General features: G+C 39.7%; 1 protein-coding gene across 4 annotated transcripts in view; it reads right to left on the minus strand.

Moving 5' to 3' along the window:
• SHROOM4 (shroom family member 4) overlaps positions 1-23,663 on the minus strand; it is a 230,153-nt gene that overhangs the window by 106,972 nt on the left and 99,518 nt on the right. For 3 of the 4 annotated variants that reach the window (XM_043457865.1, XM_043457866.1, XM_043457873.1), the window contains exon 2: positions 8,032-8,183. In XM_043457865.1, the coding sequence (XP_043313800.1) occupies positions 8,032-8,183 (152 nt within the window). Of the gene's footprint in view, positions 1-8,031; positions 8,184-8,710; positions 8,834-23,663 lie in introns of all 4 variants that reach the window. The other variant, XM_043457867.1, reaches the window with a different exon arrangement.

Below are 23,663 nucleotides of genomic sequence, written 5' to 3' on the forward strand. Positions count from 1 at the left end.
CCCCCCCCCCCCCCCCCCCCCCCCCCCCGCCTGCCTCCCTGCCTCTGGTGGGGGATGGGCTGGTCCACAGCCAGCTAGCTCTCTGCTGGTATTTGCTCAGTCCTTTGTTCTGAGAGTGGGCCAGCAGTGCCTTAGGTTAGGGCTTTTTGCGGGATAGTTCTCTCTCTCTCTCTCTCTCTCTCTCTGGTTGTCCCACAGTTTGGGTTTCTATCTCATGTTAGTTCCCTCAGATTGCCCTCAGGGTATTCAGGCCCCATCTTTACCCTAAGCAATGCAGCCTGCGCCCCCCTGTCCAGCCCCCACTTGCTGGTGGCGGACACAAGCGTCTGGGTTACTTCTCTGCTGGGAGCTGCCATTAGGCACGTAATCTGTGGGTTTTATTTATTTACTTCTTTATTTTTTCCTAATGGTTATGTTGCCCTCTGAGACTCCAAAACTCCCCACAGACCCACCGGTGAGAGGGTTTCCTGGTGTTTGGAAACTTCTCCTCTTTTAAGACTCCATTCCTGGGATGGGTCTCCATCCCTAACTCTTTTGCCTCTCTTTTTGTCTTTTATATTTAGTCCTACCTCCTTTCGAAGAGAACGGGCTGCCTTTCTGGGTGCCTGATGTCCTCTGCCAGCTTTCAGAAGTTGTTTTGTGGAATTTGCTCAGCGTTCAAATGTTCTTTCGATGAATTTGTGGGGGAGAAAGTGGTCTCCCCGTCCTATTCCTCTGCCATCTCAGGACCGCCTCCAAGACTTCTGTTTAAATCTGTTTTCAAGTTTATAAAAGTTTTACAGTATCATCAGAGAACAGAGAAAGTGTGATTTCTACTTGTGAGAATTTGCAGAGGTTTTCTTTGTGGCATATCATATGATCATTTTTAAATGTTATCAGAGTATTTGAAAACACTGTTCATAAAATATAATTTTTGACATTAATTTGGCCTTATGAATTATGGTTTTAAAGTCCTTGAAATATATATTTTAGGTCTACTTTATCTGTTATAGCTAAATTATGTTAAAGTCTCCAATATAGACATTTTTATAATTTTTCTTCTTGTTTTGCGGGTTATTTTCTTCACATATTTAGGTACTTCTTTTTTTCAAAAAAATGGTTCACGAATACAAATCCTTAACAAAGCTTGTATTTTCTATCAATGTAAAATGAATCTCTTGGGACAATTATGATTACATAGTTATTGGTCTTGTTTTTTCCCTAAATATATAAGTGACATGATTAGATGTCTATTTGGAGAATGGAATGATTGGAAGGAGGTGAGACTATAAGATGAGAAGCCAGTGAGAAGACTATTGCAATGGTCCAGGTAAGAAATGGGACTTCTGTGGTAGCTCAGCTGGTAAAGAATCTGCCTGCAATGAAGGAGACCTGGGTCTGATCCCTGGGTTGGGAAGATCCCCTGGAGAAGGACATCGCAACCCACTCCAGTATTCTTGCCTGGAGAATCCCCATGGACAGAGGAGTCTGGCAGGCTACAGTCCATGGGGTCGCAAAGAGTTGGACATGACTGAGTGACTAAGCCAGCACAGATAATAAATAATGAATAACTGGATTAAAATAAGAACTACAGAGAGAACTACAGAACTACTTGCTTCCAGCAAGTAGAATACTCAAGACTTGGTATAACTTGAATTGAAGTGGGTTGAGGCAAGAGAGGAGCACTGAGGGCAACACCTAGATTTCTGACTTAGTTAACCATTATCTAAAAAGCAATATAGGAGGAAGAGCTGGGCTGGGTTTTCAGAATAAGCCATTTACTAAAGTTCCTCCTTTATACTCATCCCCAAAATTCAAGTCTGGACCTAAAGCTCAGTGTTGAATCTTTGTCAGTTGATTGTTTTACTCAAGCAAAGACTTTCCACCTTAGTATAAAATACTAGGCTAAATATTAAATTTCAAGGAGATCATATTTCATTTATGTGCCAAGAGCTTTTTCATAAATTAGAAGAATAACTTCAACAAAGGAAAAGAAGGAATAAATGTCCTATACCATCCCCAGGGTAAAACATAGGTGAAAGTGAAGTTTTCCACAAGAGGGCAGTATCACCTAATAAATTATGTCACTGAATGCTTCTTCCAACAGGGGTTGAAAGGAGGAGGCTGAAAGGATAGAAAATGTAGGCTTAGGGAGTCATAGGACCTGCCACACCATGAAAACCAAACAGTCCTACCATTTCCAAGGTCATAATTATAGCCACTCCTAAATGACAGGGAGGCCTGGCGTGTTGCGGTTCATGGGGTCACAAAGAGTCAGACACAATTGAGAGACTGAACTGAAGTGACTAGCAGTGGCAGATGTCACCACGGCAGGGAGAATGAGGACATAAAACTCATCAATGGAGGATAAGTGACTGACACACTTGAAAACTCATTCTTATGACTGGATCAGAAGCTACTGCAGATCATATCCACACTCCTTCTAAGTGTTGATATCTCTGTATAACCAGTATTTCATAAGGGTCTTTATTTCCCATCAGATCTTTTTATTCCTAATGGTTTTCCAGCAAATCTTGTCTCTGAAGGTGAGGTTGCAAAGCACAATACAGTTTGTTGCTCTCTTTATTTCATAATGGTGGCTGGTTACTCCAATTATGCTTTCTTTATACCCCAGGGAAAGGAGTGGGACTGAAGTTCAGAGAACCCATGATAATAAAGGCACTTTACATAAATTGCCTCATTTAATCATCACAATAATGCTATTACATACAAACTATTATTTCCCATGTGACAGAACTAGGAAACAGCATACATGTGTCTGTCTGACTCCAAAATGACAGAGAGGGAAGCAGAGGATGGAACTAATTGAGAGAGTAGCATTGAAAGATATACATTCAGTTCAGTTCAGTTCAGTTCAGTTCAGTCGCTCAGTCATGTCCAACTCTTTGCAACCCCATGAATTGCAGCATGCCAGGCTTCCCTGTCCATCACAAACTCCCGAAGTTTACTCAAACTCATGCCCATCGAGTCGGTGATGCCATCCAGCCATCTCATTCTCTGTCGTCCCCTTCTCCTCCTGCCATCAATCCCTCCCAGCATCAGGGTCTTTTCCTAATGCGAATGAGTAAACTCTTCGCATGAGGTTGCCAAAGTATTGGAGTTTCAGCTTCAGCATCAGTCCTTTCAATGAACACCCAGGACTTATCTCCTTCAGGATGGACTGGTTGGATCTCCTTGCAGTTCAAGGGACTCTCAAGAGTCTTCTCCAACACCACAGTTCAAAAGCATCAATTTTTCGGCTCTCAGCTTTCTTCACAGTCCAACTCTCACATCCATACATGACCACTGGAAAAACATAGCCTTGACCAGACAGACCTTTGTTGGCAAAGAAATGTCTCTGCTTTTTAATATGCTATCTAGGTTGGTCATAACATTCCTTCCAAGGAGTAAGCGTCTTTTAATTTCATGGCTGCAGTCACCATCTGCAGTGATTTTGGAGCCCCCCAAAATAAAGTCTGACACTGTTTCCACTGTTTCCCAATCTATTTCCCATGAAGTGATGGGACCAGATGCCATGATCTTAGTTTTCTGAATGTTGAGCTTTAAGTCAACTTTTGCACTCTCCTCTTTCACTTTCATCAAGAGGCTTTTTAGTTCTTCTTCACTTTCTGCCATAAGAGTGGTATCATCTGCATATCTGAGGTTATCGATATGTCTCCTGGCAATCTTGATTCCAGCTTGTGCTTCTTCCAGCCCAGCGTTTCTCATGATGGACTCTGCATTTAAGTTAAATAAGCAGGGTGACAATATACAGACTTGACATATTCCTTTTCCTATTTGGAACCAGTTTGTTGTTCCATGTCCAGTTCTAACTGTTGCTTCCTGACCTGCCTATAGGTTTCTCAAGAGGGAGGTCAGGTGGTCTGGTAGTCCCATCTCTTTCAGAATTTTCCATGGTTTATTGTGATCCACATAGTCAAGGGCTTTGGCATAGTCAATAAAGCAGAAATAGATGTTTTTCTGGAACTCTCTTGCTTTTTCAATGATCCGGCAGATTTTGACAATTTGATCTCTGGTTCCTCTGCCTTTTCTAAAACCAGCTTGAACATCGGGAAGTTCTCGGTTCACGTATTGCTGAAGCCTGGCTTGGAGAATTTTGAGCATTACTTTACTAGTGTGTGAGATGAGTGCAATTCTCCGGTAGTTTGAGCATTCTTTGGGATTGCCTTTCTTAGGGATTGGAATGAAAACTGACCTTTTCCAGTCCTGTGACCACTGCTGAGTTTTCCAAATTTGCTGGCATATTGAGTGCAGCACTTTCACGGCATCATCTTTCAGGATTTGAAATAGCTCAACTGGAATTCCATCACCTCCACTAGCTTTGTTCATAGTGATGCTTTCTAAGGCCCACTTGACTTCACATTCCAGGATGTCTGGCTCTAGGTGAGTGATCACACCATTGTGATTATCTGGGTCATGAAGATCTTTTTTGTACAGTTCTTCTGTGCATTCTTGCCACCTCTTCTTAGTATCTTCTGCTTCTGTTAGGTCCACACCATTTCTGTCCTTTATTGAGCCCATTTTTGCATGAAATGTTCCCTTGGTATCTCTAACTTTCTTAAAGAGATCTCTAGTCTTTCCCATGCTGTTGTTTTCCTCTATTTCTTTGCATTGATCACTGAGGAAGGCTTTCTTATCTCTCCTGGCTATTCCTTGGAACTCTGCATTCAAATGGGAATATCTTTCCTTTTCTCCTTTGCTTTTCCCTTCTCTTCTTTTCACAGCTATTTGTAAGGCCTCCTCAGACAACCATTTTGCCTTTTTGCATTTCTTTTCCACGGGAATGATCATGATCCCTGTCTCCTGTACAATGTCACGAACCTCCGTCCATAGTTCATCAGGCTCTCTGTCTGTCAGATCTAGTCCCTTAACTCTATTTCTCACTTCCACTGTATAGTCATAAGGGATTTGATTTAGGTCATTCCTGAATAGTATAGTGGTTATCCCTACTGTCTTCAGTTTAAGTCTAAATTTGGCAATAAGGAGTTCATGATCTGAGCCACAGTCAGCTCCCAGTCTTGTTTTTGCTGACTGTATAGAGCTTCTCCATCTTTGGCTGCAAAGAATATAATCAATCTGATTTTGGTGTTGGCCATTTGGTGATGTCCATGTGTAGAGTCTTCTCTTGTGTTGTTGGAAGAAGGTGTTTCCTATGACCAGTGCGTTCTCTTGGCAAAACTCTATTAGCCTTTGCCCTGCTTCATTCTGTACTCCAAGGCCAAATTTGCCTGTTACTCCAGGTGTTTCTTGACTTCCTACTTTAGCATTCCAGTCCCCTATAATGAAAAGGACATCTTTTTTGGGTGTTAGTTCTAAAAGGTCTTGTAGGTCTTCATAGAATCATTCAACTTTGGCTTCTTCAGCGTTACTGGTTGGGGCATAGGCTTGGATTACCGTGATATTGAATCGTTTTTCTTGGAAATGAACAGAAATCATTCTGTTGTTTTTGAGATTGCATCCAAGTACTGCATTTCGGACTCTTTTGTTGACTATGATGGCTACTCCATTTCTTCTAAGGGATTCCTGCCCACAGTAGTAGATATAATGGTCATCTGAGTTAAATTCACCCATTCCAGTCCATTTTAGTTTGCATAGGTCAAATAGATAATCAGTGGGAATTTGCTATATGATGCATACAGCTCAAATCTGATGCTCTGTGACAAACTAGAGGGCTGGGATGGGATGGGGGGTGGGGAGAGGTTCAAGAGGGAGGAAACATATGTATACCTATAGCTGATTCATGTTGTTGTATGGCAGAAACCAACACAATATTGTAAAGCAATTATCCTCTAATTAGAAATAAATTTTAAAAAAACTTTCAAATTCACCAAGCTGCTCCTTCAGGAAGCCTTATTTAAAACCTAAATCATGACCTATCCAAGACAGTCAGTGACAGTGTGTCTACTGTATAAGACATTATTTTACATGTCATTTCTTACCTAGGTACATGGACATGCATATATGCTAAGTTGCTTTAGCAACTTTTGTCCAGCTCTTTGCAAACTCATATACTGTAGCCCATCAGGTTCCTCTGTCCATGAAATTCCAGGCAAGAACATTGGAGTGGGTTGCCATGCTCCCTTCCAGGGGATCTTCCCAACCCAGGGATCGAACCTGCATCTCTTATGTCTCCTGCACTGGCCAGCAGGTTTTTACCACTAGTGCCACTAGGTACATGGGCAGGCATGGCTTAATCTTAAGGACCAGCAGGTTTTAATAATATAATAAATCAGTGGGATCCTATATATTTTCATCCTTACTAACTGAGATAATTTGGACATAGAGCAGGAGAAAAATGGAGGAAATAAAAAATGGCTTGGTTTACTAAGGGTATGGTGGTCCCAGTCACTGAGATCAGGAGCTTATGAGAAGAAGATGATGTATTAGGTTTTGAGCATGTTTTGTGTGAAATGCTTCTGAGAAATCTAAGTATAAATGTCCAGTAGGAAGTTGGCCACAGGGGTCTAGGGCATAAGAGATATAGTCATCAACATACAGTTGATAGTTGAAACTTGGGGATCAGGTGAGATTTTTCCATGGTATATTAATGAAAATAGAAAGGGTAGAACTAGGGGAAACACTGGCATTTAAAAGGAATGGGCAGAGGAAGAGCAAGTGGTAGAGGAACCTCATTTAGAAAATGAACAGAGAGGTAAAAAAAGAAAAGCAATAGAATATCTTGAAAGCAAGAAAGGAAAGTTTCACAAAGAAGGGAATAATCCAGAGCAACAATGTCACATGCCATATGTAAGTCATATATGATGAAGACTGGAAATAACCCACTGACTTTGACAACTAGGAGGTTTCATATATATACACACACACACACGTGTGTGTGTGTGCGTGCATGTGTGTGTGTGCATGTGTGTGTATATAATGAGAGAGAGAGAAAGAGAGAAGTTTCAGTGGACTTCTGGGGGTCAAATTCAGACTGCAGTGGGTGGAAAGATAAATGATAAGTAAGAGAAAACAGTGAGTATACACTCTCCTTCTGGATATGAATTAAAAGAAGAGACTGGATATGAACTAATAAAAATAAATGCAAAAAAAAAGAAGATGGGGCAGAAGCCAGAGGGGGAAGTATGACTGCAGGAAGACACTTAAATTTTTTTCTAATAAAAATAATTAAGATGGAAAAGCTTAGGGATGTGTATAAGATAAAGGAAACAAACTAACAGAAGGGGAGAAGTATGAACTCCAGTAGTACAAAACAAATATACAGCAGCAAAATGAAAGGGAGACAAATGGAAACCTCACCAATAGGCAGATGCTTTGACAACAATAGAATGACTGTCTTTATTTTCCTCCTCTTTATGCCACTCTACTTACCTGGAAAGCTTTTCCCCTCCTGATGGTTTCTTATCAAATTCTACCCATCTTTTAGCTAAGATTCCACCTTCTCAATGAGATCTTACTCTAATCATCTCTTCTGAAGTGCCTTTTCTTTCTCTTGAACTCTGACAGCAATTTCGGTCAACAATTCATTTGACAATCACCCTTACCCTGTGGAATCTCCTTTATGGCTTTCTTAAAAAATGTATTGCTAATTAATTTGTCATACGTGTGTCTTTTCTACCCTGTTAGACTGCACACTCCTCAAGAGCAGGCTTCTTATCTTAGAGTTTGCAACAGCCTCCAGAGGGCCTACCATGCTGGGAATAGGGTCTCTTTAAGTATATGTGTTTCAGCAGTGGCAGCCTCGTGTGAAGGAGTAGATGGGAAAACAGTAGGTTAGATAGGCCCTTGGCATGTAATGAGTCATTTAGTTCTCTCAAAGGCAAATAAGGATTCTAAGTCCTACAGAGGTAAAATAAATTTATCCAAGATAACATGGGTAGCATGTGACAGTACTAGGATTTGAACCAAAGGCCCTTTCTCTGATGCCATTCTGCTTCAGTTGTCTGCAAAATTCCGTTCATGTGAAACACCTCTTTCCTTGATATTGATAGAGACATACCTCTATTGAGGTTATTACCAACCAAGAGGTTTCAGTGGCCCCTGCACCTTACAGCAAATCTCCCTGTACCTTACCTCCTGACAATCAGCTTGAGGGTCCGGAAGGAGCCTTTGATGAGGATGAGAGCCTCTTGGCGGGAGCCATACAATGGAGTGCCATTGATATTCACCAGCTCATCACCAGTCCTCATCTTCTGGGACAAGGCTGCCTTGCCTCCATCTTCAATCTGTATTGTAGAGAACAAAACAGAAAGCAGGTGGTGAGGTGACTCCTTCCCCAAAATTCTACTTCCTGGCTCCTCCTAACCTCTGAGCCACATGAAGGCCTGGGGGATGACACCAAGATGCTTGAAAGAACAGTTAAGAAGCTGGTCACAGGCCATTATTTACTGAAAGCAAAGCCCGGGCATGCCCTCAAGAGAGAAGGCACCACAGATATAATGCAATCTCTGCCCTGGAGGAATCCACAGTCCATCTGGGGAGACAATGCTTCTAAATAACAAAATAATATTTTAAGAAACCTCAGTGTGTGAGCATAGGATAGCAATCCATGAACACTAAATTAGGGCCAGAAGAACGAGGCTCAAAATGACTTTTGTCAAGATTTTTTCTCTGAGTAGGCTCTGAAGTCTGACAAACTTGAGCATGAGTCTTGGCTCTAGTAGTTCCTAGCTGTGTGACCCCAAGGAAGTTACCTAACATCTCCATGTCTCAATGGCCCCAAATGAGAAATACAGAAAATAAGCGTCCCTACCTCACAGGGCCATTAGTTTATGAAGTGTCTGGGGGCAGTAAGTTCTCAGTGAATGTGAGCTCTGATTATTGCAGCAAGGGGGTTGACTCTGAAGACTTTGAAGGTGGCTTCCAGCTCAACCTTCTGTGAATGGAATCACAAAATATACAAAGGTCATTTATCAATACCTCTTCAACAAGTGCCTAGCACAATGCTTCCAGTGTCTGTCACACAGTGGGCACTGGTAAAACTTGGGAATATAGGTATTACCTGTTCCACCACAGCCTACAGAATTTCCACTGGTCAAGGGCAATCTTGGCAGGAATGTAGTGAGGCTGGGAGGTAGGCATTGAAACCAAAGGAAGAACTACCAACCACTGGAGTAGGCGAAAGCAAAGCAGAATGTCCCTTAAGGATCCTTATTTACACCAACTTTTGTATATTACATTTTTTCTATCACAGAGGTGAGTTCTACCTATGGCAACATTAATTTCATCCATGGTGACAGGAGTCATCTCATCCATCCTTTAATCTATTCTAAAGTTTTTGGTTAATTTTTGGTAAAGTTTTTGTATGCAAGGGACAACATGCTAACTGCTAGAGATACAGAAATTAATGAGGCACACATAGCTCCCAGATTCAGGTGTGGATTACCACCTAAAGTTCATACGTCCATGGAGATGGGCAGGTGAAAAAAGGTCCAACCTATGAATGGAATCAAGAAGAGATGTTTGTTTGTTTGTTTATTTCTGTCGGGGGCAAAAAAATTTGAAGATGATTAAACCATATAATTCTTAGGGAAAGTCAAGTTCTAAACTGGACAACTAAGGACTGGTTTTTGCTGCAGGTATTTTTACATTTACTTCTACTCTTGTTCCAATCTTTCTTTCAGTCTTTTATAGCATTGCTCCAATCTATCCCAATATTGTGTAAGTTAGAATATTGATGAGCTTTTGGTTGGCCAGCTCATGTGCAATTTGGCAGATGAGACCTCCTGAGCTCAGAGAAAAATGTTAATTCAGGATTTAAAAAATCCCATCAAATAAATTGAAGTTCTGACTTAAATCACAGACTGTTATTAAATTTATTGCTGCTAACCCAACATTTTTTAAAATTAACCTTTGTCTGACAAATCATAGGTTAGCCAAGTGACATTGAATATATATACCTTTGTTCTAGTACCTGGGCCACCACTCAAGACAAAACAAGCCAATATTGGTAAATGGGGAACAACTTTCAGCAAATTAATTAGGATCTCTTATTTCCATTGTCATCATCATTATTACTTCACAGTCACTGCTGCCAAAAAAGAAAAAGAAGTAAAATGCTATACTTGAATGTCAGAAGTTCTATGTGAATGACTTATTCCTTTGGCATCCATGGAAAGTATCAGGCAGGATTTTCAACAGGCATTAGTTATCAGAAAGGGCTTCCTTAGGCTAACAAAGAACCATAAACAGGAGTCTAACTAATGAATACTAATAGATTTTTCCTGTTGATGTACATTAATCTTAATTCACTCTACCTATTTTTAAATTCACATAACTCAATTATCCATATTACCATTAACCACAGCAAGTCTTTCCTTCAATTCAATTCAGTTCAGTTCAGTCGCTCAGTCGTGTCCGACTCTTTGCGACCCCATGAACCGCAGCACGACAGGCCTCCCTGTCCATCACCAACTCCTGGAGTCCACCCAAACCCATGTCCATTGTGTCGGTGATGCCATCCAACCATCTCATCCTCTGTCATCCTGTTCTTCTCCTGCCCTCAATCTTTCCCAGCATCAGGGTCTTTTCAAATGAGTCAGCTCTCCGCATCAGGTGGAGAGCTTCAATATGTATTGATATTAAGTACCACCTCGGGTTTATTAAGCACTTTGTTATATCAACAAGATTTGTTTATTCTAGATGAAAAAATGAAAGGGGGTACCTCTTAAACCAAAATGCTTAATTATGGCTGCATCAAAGCTCAGGCATTTTTCATTCCCTACTGCCACTCTGGCTGCCACCATCTGAATCCTTGCAGGGACTCTTTCTTGGAATGTAGCCTCAAGCCAATTGTTCATGCCACTTTTTCTGTTCCATGCCCTTTCTCAGTCATCAGCAGCATCACCTTCAGAACATGAATAATAATAATTCCATTTTAGCCCAAGTGTGAGGATTTGCAGACAACAAACCAGAAAATTATGGGCACTCAGCACAATCCCAAAGTACAGACAGGGCCAGATCAGGAAATGAAACTCCATTTGGTTGAAGAGCCCTTGGACTATACTTCAAACTAGCTCTTTCCCAGACCCAGGGAATTCACTGAGCTATACAACAGATTCCTTCTTACTCCTCCTGACTTTTGGATTCTCGTAAAAAGTATTGCTCACTGGTCTTCCTCCTCCTTCCTCCACCTCTATATTCATGGGATCTAGCATGTTTTCCATTTATTGTTTGGCATCCTGACAGCCAGTTCTCCAGGTCAATGGCTCAACCACATATTTGTTTATATAAAAGATAAAGCAGCTGTTCATTTTTTCTAGCAAGGAAAAGGAAAGAAAAGGGAAAGAAGAAAGGGCAAAAAAAAACAATATGTATATTCTTCTATAAAAGATATTGTTTTTCCCTTCCTACAGTGCAACTTATAACTGGTTGGAGTGCAGGAGAGGTGTGAATCAACAAACATGTTTGGAATAGCATGTCCTGCTTGAGGGGCTATACAGCATCATTTGATGCTATCCATTCAGTATGGCTGGTCAACTTTCCAGCTCTTCCTGAATCAGCCCTTCAAGGTTTCTTTCTTGTTTCATTTGAAGTGTGGTGAATTCTCAGATTGTACCCAGACACACTGGAATATCAGTAATAAACACACATCTTTACAAAGACCAATGTAAACAATGGTTAACTTATGTGTCACTTTGGATTATTTAAGTGATCATTGGGCTCGCAGTGAGTGGCTCAAATAATTGAAAATTGATTGCATAGTCAAATAGCCAAAAGCCAGCTGGTGTTTGGAAAGTTGGGAAGGGATGATACACCTTGTGTGTGTGTGTGTGTGTGTGTGTGTGTGTGTGTGTGTTCACTCAGTCGTGGCTGACTCTTTGCGACCCTATGGACTGTAGCTCACTAGGCTCCTCTGTCCATAGGATCTCCCAGACAAGAATTCTGGAGTGGGGTTGCCATTTCCTCCTCCAGGCCATCTCCCAGACCCAGGGATTGAACCTGTGTCTCCCATGTCTCTTGCATTGGCAGGTGGATTCTTTACCACTGAGCCACCTGGGAAGCCCAATTGACCTTGGAGAAGTCCCTTTCCCCTCCTTTGGCCTTTTCTACCCTTATTGGTTAAAAAGTGGGGGGTCTGACTAGATGACCTCTGAGGACCTGTGGATCTCTGACATTCAGTGACCTGTGTACAGTTAGCAAAGTCATGCATTATCATTCTGCTGACACAGATAATCCCACTGTGCTCTGCCTTCACTCATGTTTCTTTCCTATGAAACTGACTAAGCAACATCCATCTCTCATTTCCCTGTGGTATTTATCCATTGTTTCAGAGTGGTCCATCAAGGTTGAAACATTTGTAAAAGCACAGCTGGGATACTGAGAGAAATAGATTCCTGAAGCCCCATTTTGTGCTAATGAGCTGGTGAACTGGAAATTTTTGATGAATCCTCAATGAAGCATGAAGTGCTCTAATATCTGTCAACAAAGTGACAAACTGGCTTCTTGAGAGTAAAGACAAAGAAAATGGACTTAACAGTATTTACTGGCTTTCTAGTAGCTTTTACACTAAACAAAAGATATTAGCAGATACTTGGGGTTCCCGGGTGGTGGTGAAGAATCTGCCTGCCAATGCAGGAGATGTGGGTTCCATCCCTAAACCAGGAAGATCCCCTGGAGTAGGAAATGGCAACCCACTCTAGTATTCTTGCCTGGAAACTCCATGGACAGAGGACCCTGGTGGGCTATAGTCCACGGGGTTGCAAAGTATTGGACATGACTGGATGACTAAGCACACACACATGGCAGATACTTGCTTAAGTTTTTTGACTAAACTAGGAAATATGAGAAAGTGAAAGAAAGAAAAGTTAAACCAGATTTATCTTGTGGAAAAAATGCATCAGCAGGAGAAATATCATCAGTAACAATAACCAGCAGGTACTGAATCCTTATTACAATAGTGTAAGAGCAGTATTAAAAGTCAATGGTGATTGGTTCAAGATGGTGGAATAGAAGGACATGTGCTCACCTCCTCCTGTGAGAGCACTGAGATTGCAACTAGCCGTTGAAGAACCAGTGACAGAAGGACGCTGGAACCCACCAAAAAAGATACCCCATGCCCAAAGACAAAGGAGAAGACACAATGAGACAGTAGGAGGTGCACAATAACAATAAAATCAAATCCCATATCGGTAGGGTTAGGTGACCCACAAACTGGAGAACAGTAATACAAAAGAAGTTCTACCACTATTGTGAAGATTCTGAGCCCCATATCAGGGTTCCCAACCTGAGGATCTGGCAAAGGGAGTAGAAATTGCCAGGGGATCTGACTTTGAAGGCCAGCAGGATTCAATTGCAGGACCTCCACAAGACTAGGGGAAACAGAGGCTCCACACTTGGAGGGCATAAACAAAATCTTGTGTGTATCAGGACTGACAGGGAAGGAACAGTGACCTCATAAGAGACTGAACCAGGCATACCTGCTGGTGTTGGAGTGTCTCCTGTGAGGCATGGGTCAGTGGCAGCTTGCTGCAGGGACAGGGGCACTGCCAACAGCAGTCCTGGGAGGTGCCCTTTGACATGAGCCCTCTTGGAGATCGCCATTAGCCCTAACATAGAGCCTGTAGACCCTAGGACTGGGTCACCTGAGGCCAAACCACTAACAGGGAGGCCATGCAGTCCCACCCATCAGCAGACAACTGGATTAAAGTTTTACTGAGCATAGCCCTGCCTGCCAGAGCAAGACTCAGTTTTTCCTACCACCACTCCCCCCATCAGGAACCTTGCACAAGCCTCTTAAATAGCCTTATTCATAAGAGGGCAATCAGAAGAAGCAAAAACTACAATCCTGCAGCCTCCAGAATGAAAACCACAATTACAGAAAGTTAATCAAAATGAAAAGGTAGAGGATTATATTTCAGATGAAGGAACAAGATAAAACCCCAGAAAAACAATCAAATGAAGTGGAAATAGGCAAAGTTCTAGGAAAAGAATTCAGAATAATGATGAAGATGATCTAGGAACTTGGAAAAAGAATGGAAAAGATGCAAGAAATGCTTACCAAAAACCTAGAAGAACCAAAGAACAAGCAAACAGAGATGAACAATATAGTAGAAGGAATCAATAGCAGAATAACTGAGGCAGAAAAACAGATAATTGACCTGGAAGATGGAATGGTAGAAATTACTGTCACAAAACAGAATATAGAAAAAATAATGAAAAAAATGAAGACAGGCTAAGAGAACTCTGGGACAACATTAAACACACCAACATACATATTACAGGGGTCTCAGAAGAAGAGAGAGAGAAGGGACTCAAGAAAATATCTGAAGAGCTAATAGTTGAAAATTTCCATAACATGGGAAAGGAAATAGCCAGAGAGGCCCAGGTAGGATAAACCCAAGGAGGAATACACCAAGACATAGTAATCAAACTGACAAAAATTAAAGAGAAAGATAAAATATTAAAAGCAACCAGGAAGAAATGACAAATAACATACTTTAAGGGAACGCCCATAAAGTTATCAGTTGATTTATCAACAGAAACTCTACAAGCCAGAAGGGAATGGCATGATATATTTAAAGTTCTGAAAAGGAAGTACCCACAACCATAAATAGTCTACCCAACAAGAGTCTTGTTCAGGTTTCATGGAGAAATCAAACGCTTTCCAGACAAGCAAAAGTTAAGAGAATACAGCACCACCAAACCAGCTTTACAACAAATGCTAAAGGAACTTCTCTAGGCAGGAAACACAAGAAAATGAAAAGAGTGACAGAAAAATAAATTCAAAACAATTAAGAAAATAGTAATAGGATAATTGGCAGAGGAGCCTAGTGGGCTCAGCCCATGAGGCTGCAAAAGAGTAGGACATGACTTAGAGACTAAACAATAACAACAGCAATATGATTATATGTATCAGTAATTGCCTTAAATCTAAGTGGATTAAATGCACCAACCAAACGACATAGACTGGCTGAGTGTATACAAAAACTAGATTTGAATATATGCTATCTACTATATACCCACTTCGGATCTGGGGACACTTACAGACTGAAAGTAAGGGGATGGGAGAAACTATTCCATGCAAATGGAAATTAAAAAAAGAAGCTGGAGTAGCAATACCCCTATCAGACAAAATAGACTTTAAAACAAAGACTGTTATAAGAGATAAAGAAGGACACTACATAATAATCAAGAATTCAATCCAAGATGAAGACAGAACAGTTACATATATATATGCACCAACATAGTAGCACCTCAATATGTAAGGTAAATACTAACAACCATAAAGGGAGAAATTGAAAGTAACATAATAACAGTGGGGAACTTTAACACCCCACTTTCATCAATGGACAGATCATACAGACAGAAGATTAATAAGGAAACACAAGCCTTAACTGACACATTAAACTGGGTGGAATTAATTGATATTTATAGAGCATTCCATCCAAAAGCAGCAGACTACACATTTTTCTCAAATGCACATGGAACATTCTCCAGGATTGGCCACATGCTGGGCTACAAGGTAAACCTTGGTAAATATAAGAACATTGAAATCACATAAAGCATCTTTTCTGATCACAATGCAATGAGACGAGAAATAAACTACAAGAAATAAAACTATAAAAAAATACAAATATGTGGCAGTTAAATAATATGTTACTAAACAACCAATGGATCACTGAAGAAATCATAGAGGAAATAAAACAATACCTAGAGAAAAATGAAAATGAAAGCGCAATAGTTCAAAACCTATGGGATGCAGCAAAAGCAGTTCTAAGAGGGAAGTTTGTAGCAATATGATCTTACCTCAGCAAACAAGAAAAACTGCAAGTAAACAACCTAAACTTACACTTAAAAAACTAGAGGAAGATGAACAAACAAAACCTAAAGTTAGTAGAAAGAAATCATAAAAATCCAAGCAGAAATAAATGAAATAAAGACAAAGAAAACAATTGTAGATATCAAAGAGCTTGTTCTTTGAAAAGATAAACAAAATTAATAAACCTTTAGCCAGACTCATCAAGAAAAAATAAGGGAGAGGACTCAAATCAATAACATTAGAAATGAAAAAGAAGTTAAAACTGACCCCACAGAAATACAAAGGACCATAAGAAACTGCTATGAGAAACTGTATGCCAATAAAATGGACAACCTGGAAGAAATGGACAAATTCTTAGAAAGGTACATTCTCCCAAGACTGAACCAGGAAGAATTAGAAAATATGAACAGAATAATCACAAGCATTGAAACTGAAACTGTGATTATAAACTCTCAACAAACGAAAAGTCCTGGACCTGATGACTTCACAAGTGAATTCTTTGAAATATTTAGAGAAGAGTTAACACCTATCCTTCTGAAAATGTTCCAAAATTGCAGAGGAAGGAAAACTTTCAAACTCATTCACCCTGAAACCAAAACCAGACAAAGATACCACACAAAAAAATAAAATTACAGGCAATATCACTGATGAACATAGATGCAAAAATCCTCAACAAAATACTAGCAATCTGAATCCAACATTACATTAAATATATCAATCACCATAATCAACTGGAATTTATCCAGTGATACAAGGATTTTTCAATATCCACAAATCAATCAATGTGATACACTACATCAACAAATTGAAGAATAAAAACTATATGATCATTTCAATACAAACAGAAAAAGCTTCTGACAAAATTCATCACTCATTTGTGATAAAAAAAATACTCTCCACAAAGTGGGCAGAGAGGGAACATACTTCAACATAATAAAGGTCATATATAACAAACCTACAGCTAACATCACACTCAATGATGAAAAGTGGAAAGCATTACCTCTAAGATCAGAAACAAGAGAAAGATGTCCACTCTTCCCACTTTTATTCAACATAGTTTTGGTAATCCTAGCTAAAGCAATCAGAGAAGAAAAAAAATAAAGGGAATCCAAATTGGAAGTTAAACTGTTACTGTTTCCAGATGACATGATACTATACATAGAAGATCCTAAACATGCTACCAGAAAACTACTAGAACTCATCATGAATTTGGTAAAGTTGCAGGTTATAAAATTAATAGACAGAAATCTGTTGTTTTTCTATACACTAACAATGAAAGATCAGAAAGAGATATTTCAGAAAATTCCATTTACCATCACATCAAAAAGAATAAAATACCTAGGAATAAACCTATCTAAAGTGAAACTGTTAGTCACTCAGCCATGTCCAACCTTTTGCGACCCCATGGACTGTAAGCCACCAGGCCTGTCTGTCCATGGAATTCTCCAGGTAAGAATACTGGAGTGGGTTGCCATGCCCTCTTCCAGGGGATCTTTCCAACCCATGGATTGAACCCAGGTCTCCTGCATTGCAGGCAGATTCTTTACCATCTGAGCCACCAGCAAGCCCAAAAGCAAAAGCTTAGTCTTCCCATGTGGTGCAAGTGGTAAAGAACCCACCTGCTAATGCAGGAGATGTAAAATACACGGTTTTTATCCCTGAGCCAAGAAAATCCCCTAGAGGAGGGCATGGAAACCCATTCCAGTATTCTTGCCTGCAGAATCCCATGGACAGAGGAACCTGGAGGGTTAAAGTCCATGGAGTTGCAAAGAGTCAGACACAATTGAAGTAACTTAGCATGCACAGATCCACCTAATAAGGTGACAAAATATGTGTACTCTGAAAACTATAAGATATTCATGAAAGAAATTGAAGACGACACAAATAGATGGAAAGATATACCATGTCCGTGTATTGAAAGAATCAATATTGTCAAAATGCTTATACTGCACATGGCAATCTACAGATTCAATGCAATCTCTATCAAATTACCAATGGCATTTTTCACAGAACTAGAAGAAAAAAATCTTAAAATTTGTATGGAGACACAAAAGACCCCAAATAACCAAAGCAACCTTGAGAAAGAAAAACAGAGCAGAAGAATTAGGCTCCCTGACTTTAGACTATACTACAAAGCTACAGTTATCAAAATAGTATGGTACTGGCACAAAAAATAGATCAACAGAACAGGATAGAAAACCCAGAAATAAACCCATGCACCTGTGGTCAATCTATGACAAAGGAGGGAAGACAGACAATTTTGCAAAGACTGTCTCTTCAATGAATGGTGCTAGGAAAACTGGGCAGCTACTTGTAAAAAAAATGAAATTAGATCATTATTTAACACCATACACAAAAATAAGCTCAAAATGTGTTAAAGATCTAAATGTGAGACTGGGCACTATAAAACTCCTAGAGGAAAACATAGGTAGAACATTGACATAAATCACAGCAATGTCGTTTTTGATCTGTCTCCCAGAATAATGGAAATAAAAACAAAAATAAACAAATGGGATCTACTTAAATTCAAGAGCTTTTGCACAACAAAGAAAACAATAAACCAAGCAAAAAGACAACCCACAGATTAGGAGAAAATATTTACAAATGATGTGACTGACAAGGATTAGTCTCCAAAATTTACAAACAGCTCATGATGCTTAACAGCATCAAAGCAAACAACCCAATCAAAAAATGGGCAGAATACCTGAATAGGCATTTCTCCAAAGAAGACATACAGATGGCCAAGAGGCACATGAAAAGATGTTTAACATAGCTAATTATCAGAGAAATGCAAATCAAAACTACAATGAGATATCACCTCACACCACAAATAATAAATGCTGGAGAGGATGTGGAGACAAGGGAACCCTCCTACATTGTTGGTGGGAATGTAAACTGGTACAGCCACTATGGAGAACAGTATGGAGGTTCCTTAAAAAACTAAAAATAAAGCTACTATATGACCTTGCAATTCAACTCCTGGGCATATATCTGGAGAAAAACATGATCCATGGATTCTTGCACCCTAATATTCATTACAACACAGTTTACAAAAGCCAAGACATGATAGACACGAACCTAAATGTCCATCAACAGAGGAATGAATAAAGATGTGGTACATATATACAATAGAATATTACTCAGCCAGTAAAAAAGGAAATAATGCAATTTGCAGCAACATGGATGGGCCTAGAGAGTGTCATACTGAGTGAAGTAAGTCAGACGGAGAAGGACAGATATTGTACAACATCTCTTATATGTGGAATCTAAAAAGAAATGATACAAATGAATTTACAAAATAGGAAGAGACACACAAACTTAGGGAGCAAACTTACAGTTGCAGGTGGGAAGAAAAGGGGTAAGGGATAGTTAAGGAGCTTGGGATGGACATGTACACACTGCTCTATTTAAAATGGATGACCAACTCTGTAGCACATGTAACTATACTCAATGTTGTATGCCAGTCTGGATGGGAGGGGAGTTTGGGGTAGAATGGATACATGTAAATGTATGGATGAGTCCCTTCACTGTTCACCTGAAACTATCACAAAATTGTTAATTGGCTGTACCCCAATTCAAAATAAAAGTTTTTTAAAATGTCAATGGCATGATTGTGAATACCTTTGCTTGCTATGAAATATTTATTGGAAAAATTAGGCAATTAACTGAAACTTCGTTGTCCAGTTCTAGGGCTTCTAGCCAGGTTATACCACAGTCCTGAACCCACAGGTTCATCCAGTTGGTTGAATTCATGGATGCAAAATCATATATTTAAGGGAGGGCAAACTCTAAGATTCTTGAGCTTCCATAGACTTTGGTATCCACGGGGGTCCTAAAACCAATCCCTCATGGATACCTAGGGACCACTGTACCCGCCCATTCTCCTACCTCCACCAGCTTGTCTACTGTCTAAGAAGGCAAACAACATAGCTAATTGTGTGAATTAACTTTTTTGAACTACATAAATGGAAAAGGTCCACTCAGAATACAGTAACTATGAAAGTGAAAGTGAAGTCACTCAGTTGTGTCTGACTCTTTGCGACCCCATGGACTGTAGTCTACCAGGCTCCTCCGTCCATGGGATTTTCCAGGCAAGAGTACTGGAGTTGGTTGCCATTTCCTTCTCCAGGGGGTCTTCCTGACCCAGGGATCAAACCCAGGTCTCCCATACTGCAGGCAGATGCTTTCCCATCTGAGCCACCAGGGAAGCCCAACAGTAACTATATTGCTTTAAAAAAATAAGTATATCCTCTGGAACTTCCCTGGTAGTCTAGTGGTTAAAAATCTGCCTTCCAGTGTAGGGGACATGGGGTTCAATTCATGGTCAAGGAACTAAGATTCTACATGCTGCAGGACAACTAAGCCCACGAGCTGCAACTACTGAGCCACACACCACAAGAAGAGCTGGCATGCCCTGCTGAAAGATGCCGCAACTAAGACCCAATGCATCAAAAAAAAAAAAAAAGTATATTCTCTGAATGTCTTTTTATAACTTTTGGAAAGATTTTCAAGTTTTGAGTAACACTCCAGACAGCAATTCAGCAATTTGGCCTTTTCTGTGTAATCAGTAGAGAGAAAACGTAGAGATGGAGATAATCTGGCCTTGAGAAGTTTAACTATCAGGAATGGATCATCAAATAATAGATAAAGTCTGTGCTTATTCTGAAACTGAGTTTGACTTGAGGAGACCACAAGTTGGGGCTGTTTCTGATCTTCCCTCTCTTACCCCATTGGTATCCCCGAGAATCTGCTCATGCTAGGAGGAATTAATCAGAGTGACCTGGACAAGGGAGATGCAGGGTTTGAAACCTCTGCAGCCTATTTGCCATGGCTTTCAACAGTCTGGGCTGCAGACAAACTACCTGCCCTTAACTTGTTTCTTTATTTTTAAATTTTTAATTGGAGGATAGTTATTTATAATATTATGTTAGTTTCTGCCATACAACAACATGAATCAGCCATAGGTATACATACATCCCCTCCCTCTTGAACCTCCCTCTCACCTCCCATCCTTCTAGGTTGTCACTCTCTCCCTTCAAAATTCCTCCCAAACTCCAAAGTAGTCTAGATTTGAAAAACAAGAAACTGTCACTTCTAATTTCATCTTCCCTACCTTACCCCAGCTTCCCCAAAGGCAAAACAGTAAACAAAAGCCCCTCTCTGAAATAAATGAGAATTAAAAAGCATCAACCAACTAAAAAGATGTAAATAGGCATGGTTCTAAGTAGTAATTCCTATGTGGAACCAGATTGAGGACGTGGACACCAAAGAAGATATTCTTTCCCTTACCAACTAAGAATCCTACAAGGGGCTGCCCCAGAGTATAAAGTTCTGTGGATCAAAACCACTGGCTCTGCTGACCTTGGACCAAGGGAACTGTGCCCTAGAGTATGACCAATCTTTACAGACAACTCGTTCCTCCCAAGCTGCTTAACTGCCATCTATTTTACTAATCCTCATAAGGAAAGCTCTCAATGCGCCAAATCATTAAATTTCCCCAGGGATTATCCCAAGGCAAATTCTAAACATCTTTGCAAAAAACTCAATCCAGAGCCAAGCTCAACTCTAAGAACTTGGTGATGAGGAAAGGGGTAGGGAGTTAAGAGCACTGTATCCTACATCAGCAAACAAAAGCAAGTTGGTCTTTGCTCCTACTAAGTTAATCAGTCCTGCTGTCTCCATAAGTCAAGTAAGGAAGAAAAAAAGTCACTGTGCAAGAGCAAACTCAGAGTTTCTTACATTATCAGCAAATATGCTCATTGGGATCCTGTTCACACTTTGTCAACTCTAGCCATTTATTGACACTGAAATTTTTTGCTGCCATTTAATGTTATCAGTGTTTGTCAAAAATGTTATTTAGCTTTTGGTGATTTAGAACAGTAGTCTGTAGGATGGATTTATATGCCCCAGGCTATACACAAATGATCTACTGGAAAGGGAGATAATGGAGTTCTGATTACATTTATGCTTATCTAATTAAAAAATAAACCTTATCAGTATTTAATATTGGTGGTGGTAGACTGTATCATCCTAAATAAAATTACGTACATTGGGGACATGTGCTCAAAACATTTTCACTGATATAAATTTGTACTAAAAAAAATTTGGCCAGACTTCAATGAGAGGGCTAAAACCATAAAGCTTTTAAAGGAAAACACAGAATATCTTTATGACCCTGAGGTGGGCAAAATTTTTTAGGCAGGATACAAAAAAGCAATAATCATAAAAGATACAGTGTTATATTGGAGTTCATCAAGATAAAAATGTTCCTTAAAATGTCACTAAAAATGTGAAGAGACAAGCCACAGACCAGAAACATATTCATAATGCATATATCTTACAAAGGATTTATATTCAGAAAATCAATAAGAAAAAGACAACCAATTGACAACTGGCAAAAGACTTAAACAGGAACTTCACTAAAAATATATGTACAACAATATGAACTCCACATTGCTGGTGGCAGTGTAAAATTGTACAACCACTTTGGAAATCTGTGTATCTAATCTAGGACCTAGAATTTGTATATCCAAGTATACCTAAGAGAAAGCAGTGTATGTGTCCACAAAAAAAGACTTGATTGTTCATAGTGGCTTTATTTACAATAGACAAAAACTAAGAATGATCCTGGAGCTTCCCGGGTGGTGCCAATGCAGGAGACATAAGAGACTCAGGTTTGATCCCTGGGTCAGGAAGTTCTCCTGGAGGAGGAAATGGCAACCCACTCCAGTATTCTTGTCTGGAGAATTCCATGAACAGAGGAGCCTGGTGGGCTACAGTCCATGGGGTTGCAAAGAGCTGGATATGACTGAGCGACTTAGCACACATGCATGCAAGAATGACCCATCAAGAGATACTTATACACAAATTAGCATACTGTCTAGCAACAAAAAAAAAGAACTACTGATACATGCAATGAAGTGGATGCCTATCAAAAATATTACATTGAGCGAAACAGACCAGACTAAAACAAATATTGTATGATTTTATTTAAAGAACAAGAACAGACAAAACTAATCTATGGTGATAAAAAGATTAGTAGTTACCTCTGAGAGGGTGTACTGACTGTGAAAGCACATGAGCATAACTTTCAGAGGTGCTAGAAATGTTTTACATGTTAATCTGGGAACTGATTACATGGGAAATATATATACATCTAAAATTCACTGAGATATGTGCATTTATATATATAGTGACATCTAAAATGAACATATTTTTATTTTGACGAACTCTAATACTGTATTTTTATGATCATTACTTTTTGTATCCTACCCAAAAAATTTGTCAATCTCAAATAAGTTATATACATATATATATATAAAACACTTATCCTTTAATTTAAGAGATACTTTTAAGAACTCTACACTATACAGATTGTAGTTTTTGAGGTAGGGCCCAAGGATTGGGCACTATATTCACATACTCATAGCTTTAATCAAGGCAAAAGTATTTCACTCAAAGAGTAAGCCTTCATGATAGGGCTAAAATTTATGAATTTGCCCATTGTTCCTCTGGGCTTTGAGATAATATTCATCTGCTCCACCTCCCACCCAGCCACCCACCCCCTTCCAATAAAGTAGCTGATTTCAGTAGGAAATGAAGATGAAGACAAGCACTTTGTTTTCTTTATCTGTCAACTAGTAAAGATGAAAAGTTTAAATCATCAACTAATTTCTATATTGATATAAAACCAGAATCAATCCCTTATCTAATCTTGGAGCCATCCACCTTTGTTTCTCCTGTCTATCTCAGGTATGTCTCTTTGTCATGGTCCCTAGGATTCCTGCTACCCACTCTGAGAAGCAGAACTTTAGGTCAGGCCATTGTCACACTGGCAAGTATCTCTTCTTCAGATACCATTACTGCCTCCTACTGTATTACCTATGTTTCTTAGCTGTCTAATAAGCTATGAATTTCAGCGGTACAAGTGAGCAAAGACCCTTAC

The sequence above is a fragment of the Cervus canadensis genome, chromosome X (assembly GCF_019320065.1).
Source record: "Cervus canadensis isolate Bull #8, Minnesota chromosome X, ASM1932006v1, whole genome shotgun sequence".
Lineage (NCBI taxonomy): Eukaryota > Metazoa > Chordata > Mammalia > Artiodactyla > Cervidae > Cervus > Cervus canadensis.